Below are 15,121 nucleotides of genomic sequence, written 5' to 3' on the forward strand. Positions count from 1 at the left end.
TTGCCAGCACAGAAAACTGGTATACTAATGATAATAATAATGAAAATATTTTATTCAGAATATGGTACACTCATTCTAAAACTTTAAAATGTTTATTTAAGGCAGGCTGCTATTGTAAACTACAAAGATGATGAATAGCTAAGTATCTTACAGAAATAATAAAAAAAATATAGAAGCTGGAAAAAAAGGAAGGTAAAATAAATGGGACTTTTTTATGGTCCTACTTTTTCTGCACTAGAAGAAAGTGTTATGAAGCAGGAGTAGTATCATGCCTTCAGAAGCTACCAAAGGCAAGGTTTCCATTCTCTTCCTAACTTTAAGCACAGTAGTAAGTTCCCTAAAAGGTAGGTAATATTAGAGTAATAACACTGCACTTGTCTACCCTTTCCATCCAGATGTCACAATGTGATTTGCAAAAAAACTGAAAAAAATATTTTCCACATTCTTTTTGGTAGACACCACTGATAAATAGTAATGTTATTTCAGAGATGAGGAGTGACTTTTCTAGTCATGCAGGAGGTCCATATTAGAACAAGGGGCAGAATCCATATCCCTTGACTCCTACTTTATATTACTAAGACTGCCCTTTCCCTGAAGAATGCATTGATAGCACAGAATTACTTTTCTGCTTTCTATTTATTGTATTAGTCTCTCTTCCTGTCCTTATTCTCAAATAAAACTACCTTTCAGCTTAATTTATACATGTGATTAGACTGAAACAAACAGAGGCAAAAGTGCCTCAATAACCGAAAAAGTTTTCTCTGTTTTCCTACACACTCCCTTAACCACCACCATAACACAAGAAATATCACTGACAAAAAGACCCCTTCATGAAGGAAGACTAGAATAAACAAAGGCCCATAAACAACCAGAGGATTTCTAGATACTATCTTCCTAAGTTCACAGGCAAGGACAAGTCAAGAGCAAGTAAGTCCCAGTGGCTGCATGCTATCTTCTCAGTTACCTGTGCTGCTTGTAAACACTGTTCCCACAGATATGTGGCAATGCTCAAAAATGGTGTGACACCAGGCTCTGGTTCTTGATTTTCCATGAAAGAGCACATCCTGAGTATGCATTGTATCAGGTTTCTTTCTAAAAACAGTATTAGTACTGCAGTGAAGATGGCAAAGACACAAATTATATACAGATGAAAAAAATAGAGGAGGGAAATGAAATACAAATAGGAGGGAAAAAATCGCTACTTAAGTAGGCGTGACACTTTTACTGTTCTGAGAGTCAATAATGTGAAGGCTGAATCCCCCTCCTAATAGAACAAGCAATGAATGAATATTAATTGAGGAGACGTCTGGCATCCTCAGCTCTCTTGTATCTACCTAGGAGGTGGTTTGTAACTCAGTTACTTGCTACACCTTTTCCTCCTGAAGTAGCACTGTCCCACAGGTGGCATGTACCAGAGAGGGTTTGAAGTGAGTCATCTCTTCCTAAGGATATATGAGGAGGAAATAAGTTCTTACAGGAGGAGTAGCTCTTTCCTGCTCTTTCACCACTCTGCTGTGAAAAAAGTCTAACGTGGATGGGTTTTAGGCTGTTGACTCAGTTGTAAGGACAGCAATTAATAATGCCTTGATTTTTGTAAGTCTAGTAGTTATTTAATGGTTCAGCTTAGTTATAAATGAACAAGTTTTGTTTGGGAAAAATGTGGCCACGTAGAGCACATTGAGTTGTGGAAATTGCTGATCTATACAGTAATTGTTTGCTAGCACTCCCAAATTGAGTCTGAAGGCTTACTTAAGAGACCATTTTAATGTTAGTGAAGTTGGAGATGGGATCCCAATACATAGGTGGTCATCTAGCATTATTTCAAAGTATACAGGTTTGAAAGTTGCTTCTTGACTCCTGTTCGAAAAAATACTGAATTACAGCTGAGGTAGTTAAGCTTGAATCTTCATTTTTTTTTTCAGTAATCACTGTTGGATGACACACCTTATATCAGACTATGCATGCTTTTTAAAATCCTCATCTCTTGAAGCCAGGCAGATGTTATCTACATCCTTGGATGGACTGTTGAAGGCAAATCATGTGTCTTTGAAGGAATTAATTTTTCTGTATATTCATATGCTTAGCTCATCACCATATGAAAGTGGGAGTGTTCTCTCTTTGTGCATTCAAAATCCTCAGTGAAGTTTGCACATGTTTTTTCAGCATTCATTACTTTTGTCCTCAAAGCCACAGTTAATTGTGCTCTTCCTTTTCTCTGATGTTTCCTTCAACTGCTTTTGAATTCTCATGACTTTGCCATTTGGTGTTATCTGGGCCTTGTATGTCTTTAATCTATTTCTTTATTGTTAGCAGTAATAGCATACAAGAAGATTGCAGCAGAGCTGGGAAACAAAAGAGCTCTCCCTCATTTCCAGCATAATTCTCTGAGTTCAGTTTGTCCTATGGTAGAGAAGAGAGGGGGAGATCAGATCCTGTATTGTGGAATACATCACGTTTTTTTAAACTCTCCTCTGAGATGGTTCAGTTCCCCATCTGTGGAACTAAGATGAAAAAACTTCTTTTGTTCTGTGCTTTGTTTTGTATTTCAGGGCTTTGGGAGCAGAGCACGCTAGCTGTAATGTGCTTAGAGAGAATATATCTCTCTACATCTACTTTTGAGGTCTTTGGGTTTTGTAATACAGATATACACTGATGGTTCTTTGCTCTTCCACAGGTTGCAGCCCACTTTTCAAAGGATGATAGATACCATTTTTCTCATAAAGGTAGGAAATTGAGAGGAAGGGAGACTGCTTGTACCTCCTGCGGCAAGTTGTGGAGCTGTTTCTTTTCCTTCTGGTTTAAAATTTGCAGGAAGGAGGGTATTGAGGTACAAATCGAGAGACCCATCTTACTGATGAGTCTGGGACATGTTGAAACTTTGTGTGGTCAGTTTTCCTTTTTGGTTTTCCTTTCAGCGCTCTTTTCCAGTTCACATACACTTTCACAGAGAGTCCAAAAAGCTTTAAATAAATTTTAAAAATGTCTGAAGCAAATCATAAAACCTTAAGCAGGAAGAACTTTGAACCTAAGCTGTGTGTACCAGTGACCTCTAAGGTACTAGGTACCTCTAAGGGACAGTTACAAACATTAACAGTCCTCTTTACACTATCTTGCAATATTTGTTTGAGGCTCTCTTGGTAGAGGGAGCTAGGTTCAGGAACACCAGTTACACAGAGTAACCATGATGCTATGTTGTGTCTTGCAGCTTAATTTCCAGTTATTGAATTGTGATGGGTGCTTTCCCACTGCAGGTTTACAGATATTTACTCTACCATTATCTCTAGCTTAGAGAAGTAGTGGATGCTTAGAATTTCTAGAAAGTCAGAAAGAAAGTCAGGTCTGCTTGTGCAAACCTGCTAGGAAAAACTTTTAGGGTTCCTGGGACGTGTGAGAGCTGTACTCCCTGGGGCATGAGCTTTGCCCCATTCTTTGCTCATTTAGCCAAAGCAAGCAGCAGTGGTCTATACATCTTCCTTTATGGCACAGCAGAAGTAAATAAATACTGTACAAATATTTTCAATATTGAAACTTTTTTCCCAAATACCCAGCTTTTAATTAGATTACTTAGCTTTTTCTTTCTTGCTTATGTATCACTTATGGCCAATTACTGGCCTAAATGGCTACACATCTCCATGCTAGACTGGCCACCTTCATGAGCTCCCTTCCATCCAATGGAACAATTATCTACCAGGAAAAAGCACAAAGGCTTCCTTACAGGTCCCAAAATAAAACTATTTATGCTAGAAAGACTATTTCCCTTCACAGGCCCTTTGCCTTAACCCTGATCGGGTGAGCAGCCAGTCATGCAAGAGGCTTTAAGTCCTTTTGCAGTCCTGTGCCAGTTTCTGAGTGGGGGGGAACTGGGAGATAGTGGGTTTGAATGCTCCCCGACTTGGCAGATAACAGGACTGAGTCACTGGAGCTTGAGTGAAAGATGTAGGATCTGTTTAGAATACTTTGCTGCAGGCTAGACAGGAACTGACATTTAAGAAGAGAGAAAAACATGACAGAGGTGGGAGAGTTGGAAGCATGTTACTGTAGAGAGTTTCCATAATTAGTTTTACACTTCTGCCAGTGTAAGTGAAAAATGTCACTGTGAACGGTATTTTCCAGCATTCTTATTTCATATTAGCATGACCTGATATTGGATTTATAAATGTAGGAACTCGAGCAAAAGGTGAAGAAATCGTACTCATTCAAAAAGACTGAGTTTGCATAGGATGGTATTTAAATTCTGAGGAATGTTGCTTTTGTAAAGATGATGTTGTGTGGAAACCCCCAAAGTTTGCTTGGAGAGATTTTGTCTGTAGTAACTTCATCAAAATTAGACTTTTTGAAGCAAAGAGCTCCCATGTGCTACTTTTGTTTTCCTTGCCCTTAGAGTGGTCATCTTGTACACCAGCCAAGAATTGAGATGGAACATTTAGCAGCAAGTCTGTTATCTAAATAACTGGGTAAACACATTCAATTCACTTATTTTTGCCAGCCTGGCCCTTTTCCTTCAGTGGTTTCTCTTTCTTGGGGAAAGCAGTTTTTTTAAAATTTATTTTATTTTATTACTTTGTTATATGGATATATCTGATGAGTGGTGTCTTCCTAGTTTGGATGAAACCTTACGGATAATTGTGTGCCATTTGGTTGCAAACCCTAGTGTACTGATGCAGTAATACTCAGTTTCTGTAAGCAAAGAGAATGAAACTGAAGTTTGAGTAATGTTTTATTTTTACTAACGTAGCTAAAGCAGGAGTATTTTCATGATACTGGTATCTCCTGTTTTGCTTACTGCCTTCACTATGAGTGTTATTAGCATTAGGAAATCTTTGACAACATTTTAATTTGTTGCCTTTGAATACTGCTAAGTATTCAATTAGCGTATTGCTTTTGCTAGAATTTAGAGTAGGAAAAATGGTGCTGGAATTGTGCTCCTGCTGATGGTTGTGTAATATGGGTATAACTCAGTTATTAATGTAAATATACCAATACAGTATTTGGCTCTGTGTTTGGAACAGTTAGAAGTACACCTATAAAAATTAACCTTGTATTAAGAATAGCTTCTATCTCCATGACTAAAACTAACTGTGGTGACTTTTCACTTTTTAGATAGATATTTGTTACATTGAGCAATGTCTGAATTTAGTTCAGTATTCCAGTACAATACCTGGAGGGAGACAGTTGGTTTCTCAGACTATTTCCCATAGCTATCTCTACTAAAAATAACCAGAAAATTGCTCTACTTGCCATCACTCTTCTTGATCTCTTAATTCCAATACAGTTTGAGGAGGGCTGCAGGTGGGAAATACTTCTTTACATTTAGTTATATTAAACATTTTTATCTGGTTTAGTTTCATTTTGTAGCAATGACAAGACTTTTAGATGCATGGCTGAATTTCCCTGAATTAATTTCATTATGTACATCAATCAATTTCAGATCATTTTATTGTGTATTGTCTAAAGTCTGCACAGAGGCCACATCTTTACTAAAAATCCTGATGAGATTTCTTAAAGTACTTTATTTTCCCATAGAGCTACTGTTTATCTCTAGTTGTTTCCCATCCATGGCAAAACAAGCCTGGATGGGGGGGACTTTTCCGCTGGGGAAGGAAACAGATAACAAATTCACTAGGAAGACTTTTGGTTGGGACAGTATTGACTGTGTGAGTGGGGGTGGGTTGGGAGAATGTTACTTTTTGAACTTACATTTCAGATCTGTATACTGAATTTCCTGTTTGACTGTAGCTGGCTGCAAGCCAACTACAGATTTTTAACATTTTAAAAGAACTCTTGTAGTCACTTTTTTACTTTGGTGATAGTTTTGGGTTTTTTTCCAGACACCCCTTGATTCACATTCCTCCTTTTTATTAGTATATCGATAGTGCAGTTGAAGAAATATGCATTATGTTTTTCCTGGGTCGGTAGAAAGTCTATACTCAGAGTTATAATCCTCCTCTTTACAGCCTGTGCTATAGGATGACTTTTGCTGCCAGGAAAAGGGAGAAGGAAAATAGAGCAGCCAGACTGTTGTTGAGAATTCACAACCCACACTTGAGCAGCAGAACTGCAAACAGGGAGGGAAATTTTTTCACCCCCTTTCTCTACATACCCCGTAAACATTTACAGGGAATGATTTAGCTGCAATGAGTCACAAGCCTGAATAAGCTGCTTGTAGGAGCTCAACTGTATTTATCAAAGTGAGATAGATTCCCAAAGTGCAATTGCTGTAGGACTTATATGAATGATTAATCAATTAATACCTTTTCCTGCGTCAGCTTGGTACAAAAGAGCATTGTTACAGTGCAAGGCAAATGTGGAGCTTCTGCAATAGTTGTGTGCTCTTTGTTGTGGCACCACCTGAAAGCTGTAAAAGTATGCTTGCTTTGGTTTATAATGCCACAGAGACTTCAGTGATTTTGAGTTTTCGGTTGTACGTTGTGGAGTACAATAAAAATTTCCTTCCAAGGATTTTGATAGAATGTAACATCTCTTAGAATAAAACAAGTTATGAATAGCAAAGCTTCTCAGGGGCCATAAGACCCTCTTGTCCTTCACTTTTCACCACTGAATTACAATGGCTTGCCACTTGTGGTGCTCTTTGAGTTTGTCAGACCGTCTTTGTCTTTAACTTGATACGGTTGGGAGATTTAGTCAGTGTAAGGCAGTGAATTCCACTTTGTGTTGGTTGGAAGCCTTCAAAGGGAGGTGCAGAGCACTGTTTAACAAGCTTAGGTCTACTGACAGTGAACTTGCTTTTCTTGGTTACCTCTTGGAAGTTTCCTTATAAATTATGCTAGTCCTTGGACTGAAGTTTGAAAAGCATTCCCTATGAATTAGACACTATTCCAGTGGGGCAGCTGTTTAAATAAGGATAAATGTGGAGACTTTCACACTGCAAGTCAGCTGCAGACATTGCTTGGCACCTCGGATTCAGAGGCAGCTGGAGTCAATGAAAGTTCTGCTTTTGATCATAGCAGAATTCGTTATCAGACACAGGTAAGAGCTCTTGTCAGCCTGAGTGAAAACAGTTTGTGCAGAGAGAAGCAGTCGTTGACAAGTGATCCTCCTGGAAGTTTCAGTGGTCATCTTCTGCCCCCATTTTTCAAGTGCTCTGATACATCAGAGGGTTAGAGTTGCATAACTGTGGATTTAGCTAGGCAACTCAGTTTGAAACTTTTTTAGGAGACATCTCCATATATATATAATATGCATGTTCATAAGCAATAGTTAGTATTTGAGTTGAAGCACTTTTCATTTCACACACTTCTTACATTGCTGCATTATTTCTAATGCTGTATCTGTCATAAAACGTGTTCTTTATACTTGCATATCTGAATGATATTTAGCTGGTAATATATTTGTTACCATACTTCTAATGAGTATACATGCCCTTGACATTGAGATGCTACGAAAAATTGCCTGCTACTCGTATCAGTATTTAGACATGAAGAATATAAGCAGATCTTCTCCCTGCTGCAGTTATACCAGTTGAAGAGTTCAACATACTTCTTGTGAGCTACTGCCCTTCCCAGTTTGCTGGTTCAGCTGCTCACGTGAACAGTTTCAGTCAAAATAAGTGGGATAAGCTTCCATATTTTAAGATCTTTGCAAACGCGTTTCATTTTGCAAACGTGTGGAAACAAGATTACTTTATTCTGACGTTTGCAGTCCACATAAAGAAGCTGGCACTGAGATGAAATAAAAATGAGAAATAATGAAAACATTTAGCACAAATCAAGCAGTCAAGTTCTGTCTTTCTGTTACGATTTTTAGGTTATTTACAGTGTCTCATTTATTTGCTTCCTTTTCAGGAAGTATTAGGTTTACAGCTCCATAGGTTTCATCTTAGAACAGATCTGCCTTGAGGGTGTCATGAAGGAAAAAGGTGGAAGCAAGTAATAGAGAAATCAGAATCACATTGCTATCGTGAATATCTTCAGCTATATTCTCCAGTGGCTGCTTTACTGGTCTGTTCTGCATTCAGATTTTCTGGATATCAACTAATCTAAAGTTGTAGTACCCAGAAGGAAGAGAGAAGGTAAATGGTCTAACAATTGTTTGATTTAGGGGTTTAATAACACAGAAATGAGAGTATGCACGAACTCAGTTTTCCTGTGATGCGTTAGGGGTCTGGAGTGAAACACACCGTCAGCAGAAAAACACAGTAGGAAAAGCTGGAATATAATCCTTGAAATTCAAGAGAGAGGTGAGATTGTAATTTATTTGGCTGTAAATGACAAGCTCAGTAGGAACACAAAACTTTTTAATCTTCAGGATATTATGTATTAAAGTAATTTAATGCTGAAAATGGATTGGCAAGAATATTAACCATTATGATTCAGGTTTATTCCAGTCATGGACTTTCAGAAACTAGGATGAGATCTAATGTAAGGAATATTTTATGCTGGATTTTTCCCATTATGTTTCTAACATTTCACTCTAAAGTCTGTGATAATCACCATTGTACAAGATCAGAGGCTTGGCTAGAGTCTCTTAAGGTCTGACCCAGTCTAGCAGGTTACTGCTTGTAGTAGTTTAATATTCTCTGAAGTGCTCTTTATTCCCTCTCCTGTTAGTATGGATTTCCCTTTCCAACTGCACTTCTGTCAGCTCTGTTATTCATCCTATATTCAGCACATGGAGTTTGTAATAGTTCCTTGGAAAAAAACAGAAAACCCAAAACCCTCTAGAGGGAAATTTCTGAGCATTGACACAAAATTCCACATACAACGCTGGTTCCATTTTCACCACATGCCTTTTCCAAAGCAAACAGCTTGCTTTCCTGTTAACTGGGAGGTGTGAGGTTGCGGAGCTTTGGAGCTGTGTGAATCCCATTGCTGTCCCAGGAGCAATGCTGTTTCTTCCCTTCTTTCCTTCCTCTTTGCTTCCTGGGGCTTTATTTTCTGTCAGAGGTCCATCCTTTTTGAATGACTGTCAAATGCTTGTGCAGGTGGCAGAAGTTAAAAAGGCATGGAGCCTGGAGTCATCACAAGCTCTAGTGGGATCAGAGATGGTTGATTTGAACTTCTGATAGGGTTTGAAAGATAATACTTAGTACACTTAGTTTTCTAAAACAGAAAGGACTTTTGTTCAGACCTTGGGAAACTATAATGAAACCCACACGTAATGTTTCAGTGGGTAAATCCTGACTAAAAATAAGCAAATTTTAAGTTGACATTGTGATTCTGAGCCCTCTACTCAAGCCTTCCTCCATAATACTAGATTTCACTCTACCACTGCAGTTCTTTTCAGCACTTGTTGGCATATTCCAGGATGAAAGTTAGAGATCAAACAGAAGCTGGAATTAGAGGGGACATGAATCAAGATAATTCTCTCAAATTGCTGAGAGGATGAGCAATTGCAGAACAATTCTCTAGATCACTTGGATTTTGAAAAGGAAAAAAAAGAAGATGGGTGCTTGTGTTTTCAGTAATGTATTTGAAGGTGTACTGAACAGAAGTTACACAGTCAGTACTCAAGAAATATTTCTTAAGATCTACGTAAGTGCATTCTTAAATTTTGTTTGCTTTTCTCACACAAATTATCTGTCTGTCCTAAAGTACATTGGCTTTAACCCTTGAAACAGTGATTTCTCTTGGACTGTTTTGCGTGGACAAAGTGCTTTCAAAATCAGGCTTTGTACCCACTGTTCTAATGTTTTTGCCTAATATTGCTACTTGACTTTGAAAATTGATGAGAGGTTACCATCTCAGAGTGGAGGCTCAGAGGCTGAGTACTACCTGTGGCTTTTAGGATCAGGAGTGGCTGCCTTCCTCCTCTTCAATAAAGAAATCTTGGTCTCTAGATGTAGCAGCAATCCTTCATCAGAGCAACAGAAATGCTGGACTTGCTCACAGTTTGCATGCGTGTTTTGTCTGATATCAAAGACATTTCTGCCATAATGTATAAAATGCTGTTGCCTAGGCCCAATCCAGAGAATTTGGTGGACGGGGCTGATGTTAATGGCCAGTTTGAGTGGCTCAACATTACAGAGCACACATTGGGTTCTGTGAAAGAGGAAACAGCCTCTTTTGTCAGTGCAAGCTGTACTCTGAATCGCCTGTCCTGTGAGTGCAGACCCTCGATTACCCAGGTAGTCAGCAGTTGACATACCACTGTCCTGGAAAACTAGGGAGGTCTCCATGAAGTCTATTTTACATTGGGATAATGGCAGATATGATGAATCCTTCCCTCTTTTTTTCAAAAGTATACATTCCAGAAGACTTCAACTGGTTGTTCTCAATATCAGGAAGGAATTTGTTTAAACACAAAACTCTCATTAAGGTAATGAGATGTAAAATGAATATCATGTTACTGACCGCAAGGCAGAAAACCATCTGATGATGGTGAAGGAGTGTGGCATGACTGCCAAGGAGGATGGGGAAGGGGGGCAGGGATAGCCACTGAAGTCATTGCATTATTTCTGGAGCTGGGAGACCTTTGATTCATGTAGCACAATGTCTGCGCAACTGTCACGAGCTGCCAGATCCATCTCTTCACACCTCTTGAACGCAGGCAGGCAGATGAACTCCTTGATTCAACAGCTTCTTCAGCCATTCTCATTAGTGTTTTGTTAATAATTCTGACTCTGGCCTTCCTCCCCTCTCCCCTCCCAGCACTGGAGATTTCAAGGTTCAGCTTGCATAACAGGTAATAGCAGGCATTTCCTTCTCCTGTGTCGGGATATCCTGGCGCCCTTCAGTCTCTCTCTGACTGTGTTTAAAACAGACTCCAGCACAGGAAAAAAAAAAAAGGGGGGGGGGGGGGAAAGCCCAGTCTAAAATTAGCAGCCTTGATAGAAGAAAGGCACAAGGCTGTCCACTGTGCTGTTTGTCAATGAAACAACACATCTAAACAGGGCCAGAATGCATTTCCTCTCTGGGAAAAACAGACATGTCAAGTTTTGGGGAGGATGGGAGCAAGTGAGAGTAAAGCAGGCATCACATCGATGATCAGGGAGAACTATCCAGAAGGTATCTAGAGTTACAAAGACCATGGCGTACATGAAGAGGCTGTAGGGAGGTCTTGCTATGGCAAGGTCTTATATCTGTCTGTTGGTGGCACTGACTGATGTTTGAGGGTCTCTCTGCACCTGGAAGCTGGATCGGATGCTTTGAGTTACAGAACCTCAGCAGTCTCCTCCTCTTTTTTGGATTTCAGGTTCATCATCCTTGATGGGCGTTTATTGCTATGAAGACTGTATTTAAATGACCTAGGCTAGATTCTGATCTTGCAGCAGTGTGAACCTGAGGTCTCAGGAGGATTATACCATTCTAAATATTCTGAGTTTTTAAAGTTAAAGTAACACGATTTTATTTTAAACTTTAATTTCATTATAACCTGTTGCTTACATTGATAATAATGGTATATTTTTAATCTGATCTTGTAAGCAGCTTGAATGTTATACTCCATTAATGACAGTTTCATGCATGGATATTTTATATGATTGGACTCTTGGTGTAATGAATACTGAATGACTTATTTTATGTAGTAAAGAAAGGTATTATTGCAAAATGTTTACAGTTGGCACTGCTGTCAATATGGAATTGTGATAAAACCATTTCCTCCTTTCCTCATTCATTTCTGTATATAGTCTGTGACCATGAGAATTACTGTGGGAAATTTATTTATAGCAGTCAATGTTATGAATTGACTTAAGCTTTCTTTGCTAGATTGCAGATGTATCTGTCTATCAAAATCCAGCTGATGGATTAAAATTCAGTTAGCTAAAAGCAAATAATCATGTTTCAGCAAGACATCAAAAACTTGCTCGGCCATTCTGCTCTGCTTTCAAACCATTTCTTTGGTATATTTTATCCTGCTAAATTATGGGATTACATTGCTTCCAGTTTATTTCTTTCATGTTTGCCTTCCTGGTTTCATAGGAAATAATAAAGGCTTGTTTTTCTTGGTTGGCAGAAGACTCATTCTGATATATACCAGATAAAAGCTTCTATTCATGTACTGCAGAATCTCATGGGGAGAGCTTTTAAGAGACAATGAGCTTACTTTTAGTTTTAGGCCTTTTTTGCTATTCTTTGTCACTTGAAAGATTTATAAAGTAAGAAACTCTTTTCCACCTGAATTTAATAGAGATGAAGTAATTTTCCATCAGTAAAAAGAAGTGGACTTACTGGCGAGTTGGAACACGGCAGCTATGGCCTCTTCCCACCACTGGGTATCCTGAGAAATGATAGGTAGCTCCATCAGGCCCAGGACGAAGATGAGCTGGCCAGCAGTCAGAGCAACAGTGGCAATGAGGTTACAAGCACGCATCATGTCAAACTGCACTAGGGAAACATAAGAAGTGAGCATAAAGTTAAAATTATATAAAATTCGGGGGGGGGGGGGGGGGGAAATCCTGGCTGAGCAGGTACTGTAAAATTTGTCCGTCCATAGAAAATGATTCTCAAGACACTATTCCTATTCCCAGCAGTCACTTGTTTTATCTGCATTCCCTGTGGTCTGATTAAGAAAAGATTTTCTTTCAGATGTGTATTGAATCTTTCCTTTAGTTACACAGCGTCCCTTAAGTATTGCTTCAGTGCAAAACAGTCTTGTATGAAACAAGCAGCTAATTTCCAAGGATGGCCAACTGGAGGTGCTTGACTTTTGCCCTGTGAAGATTCTACCTATGATTAGTAGCCATAATTGTTTGGGGCAGGAATGGTGTTTGTTTTGCATTTGTGTGGCACTGACTGGAATGGAACCTTAGTTCATAAATAGGTTTTCAAGACCATAAAATAATAATAATCCAAAAGATGAATCTATAACATCCTGAATTTTTTTCACCTAGTCTATCTCTATTGTCCTAGAAAACATCCTGTGGATGTTAACACTAACATCTTACTGGTTTAAGGGAGCTTTGTATAGAGGCTTCTTAACTTTTCCTTCTTTTAATGTTTATTAATCTTTTGGATGCACTGGAAAGACCCTTGTATTTCTATCTGTGTAACGAGGAGAATGGTTGCAATGAAGATGTCAGAGCTTGGTGATTCTGAATGAGGTGTTATGGTATAAGTTACATGTATAAATAAAAAGTTACTTATATATATAAACTTCATATATATATATATATATATATATAATTAGTGGATGTTGTTGTGGGAGTCTACTATTGACCACCCAGCCAGGACAACACCACTGATGAATTGTTCTACGAGGAATTAAAGGATAGCTCTAGATCAACTGCCCTTCTCCTTATGGGTGATTTTAACTTCCCAGACATCAACTGGGAATATCATACAGCAGACACAAACAGGTCCAGGAAATTTCTGAAGCACACTGAAGATAACTTCTTGGTACAAGTACTGAGGGAGCCAACTAGGAAAGGTGCCTTCCTAGATTTGTAATTTGTAACCAGAGAGGGACTCGTGGGTGAAGTGGTGATGGGTGGCTGGCTTGGTCACAGTGACCACAAAGTAGTTGAGTTTCAAGTTGTTGGTGATAGGAGAAAAACTGCCAGCAAAACTTCAATGCTGGATATGGGGAGAGCAGACTTCAGGCTGCTGAGGGGGCTAGTCAGTAAGGTCCCCTGGGAATCTGCTTTTGAAGGTATTGGGGTCCATGAATGCTGGTAACTTTTTAAGAGCCATCTCTTAAGAGCGCAGGAGCAGGCAATGCCAAAGTGTCAGTAGTCATCCAAGTAGGGCAGAAGGCTGGCTTGGGTGAGCAGGGATCATCTTCCAGAATTTATGCAGGAAAAGAAAGCGTACAGACATTGGAAGCAAGGACAGGCAACACGGGAGGACCACAGGGAGAAAATTTGTGTGGCCAAAGTTTGATTAGAGTTCAAGCTGGCCAGCACTGTGAAGGACAACAAAAAGAGCTTTTTAAAATATGTTAACGGCCAAAAGAGAACCAGAGGTAACATTGATGAGGTCAGTCAACTCACAAATAGAGATGCAGGCAAAGCAGAGATGTTTAATGCCGCCTTTGCCTCTGTCTTTAACACCCATGATGGGCTCTGGGGCCACCAGAGCCCTGTGTTGGAAGACCATGACTGGGGGTATGATAAACTCCCAGCTGACCCTGAACTTGTTCACGACTTGCTGCTCCAGCTGGATGCGCCTAAATCTATAGGGGCTGATAGGTTTCATCCCAGGATACTGAAGGAGCTGGCTGATGTCATCGCAGGACCTCTATTCATTATTTTTCAATGGTCTTGGGAGTCTGAAGAGGTCCCAGTTGACTGGAAGCTGGCAAATGTTGTCCCAATTTTCAAGAGGGGTAAGAAGGAAGACCCTGGTAATTACAGACCTGTCAGTCTCACTTCAGTGCCTGGTGAAATTATGGAGAATGTTATTCTGGGAGTTACTGAAAAACACTTGAGAGACAACACAGTCATTGGTCATAGCCAGCATGGGTTCATGAGAGGAAAGTCCTGCTTAACCAACTTAATTTCCATTTATGACAAGGTCACCCATCTAGCTGATCAAGGGAAGCCAGTACAGGTGGTGATTTTGGATTTTAGCAAAGCTTTTGATACTGTCTCTCACAGTATCCTTCTGGACAAACTGTCCAGCACACAGCTAGACAAGACCATGCTACCTTGGGTGAGCAGTCGGCTGATGGGTCGGGCTCAAAGAGTTACAGTAAATGAGATTACATCAGGCTGGTGACCAGCCACCAGTGGAGTTCCCCAGGGCTCAATTTTAGGGCCAGTGGTCTGTAATGTTTTTATAAATGATCTGGACACAGAAATTGAATGTACATTAAGTAAGTTTGCTGATGATACTAAACTGGAGGAGCTGTGGACTCCCTCGAGGGTAGAGAGGCCTTATGGAGAGATCTGGATAGGCTAGAGAGCTGGGCAATCACCAAGCATATGAAATTCAAGAAGAGCAAGTGCCGGATTCTCCACCTGGGATGGGGTAATCCTGGTTATACGTACAAAATGGGGGATGAGAGGCTGGAGAGCAGCCCCATGGAGAGAGATCTGGGGGTCTGGGATGATGGCAAGTTGAATATGAGTCAACAGTGTCCTGGGGTGCATCAAACACAGCGTAGATAACCGGTTGAGGGAGGTGATTGTCCCATTCTGCACTGCACTGGTGTGGTCCCACCTCAAGTACTGTGTGCAGTTTTGGGCGCCTCAAGATTAGAAGGACATCAAACTATGAGAGTGTGC

At 39.8% G+C, this 15,121-nt stretch overlaps 2 protein-coding genes across 4 annotated transcripts in view; one reads left to right on the forward strand and one right to left on the reverse strand.

The window, feature by feature from the left end:
- Positions 1 to 15,121, forward strand: part of IFT140 (intraflagellar transport 140) — a 90,440-nt gene that overhangs the window by 41,978 nt on the left and 33,341 nt on the right. The gene's annotated exons all lie outside the window — the stretch shown is intronic.
- Positions 1 to 15,121, reverse strand: part of TMEM204 (transmembrane protein 204) — a 32,261-nt gene that overhangs the window by 3,017 nt on the left and 14,123 nt on the right. The window contains exon 2 of the mRNA XM_049835575.1: positions 12,126 to 12,281. Within this exon, the coding sequence (XP_049691532.1) occupies positions 12,126 to 12,281 (156 nt within the window). The remainder of the gene's footprint in view (positions 1 to 12,125; positions 12,282 to 15,121) is intronic.

The sequence above is a fragment of the Accipiter gentilis genome, chromosome 33 (genome assembly GCF_929443795.1).
Source record: "Accipiter gentilis chromosome 33, bAccGen1.1, whole genome shotgun sequence".
Classification (NCBI taxonomy): Eukaryota; Metazoa; Chordata; class Aves; order Accipitriformes; family Accipitridae; genus Astur; species Astur gentilis.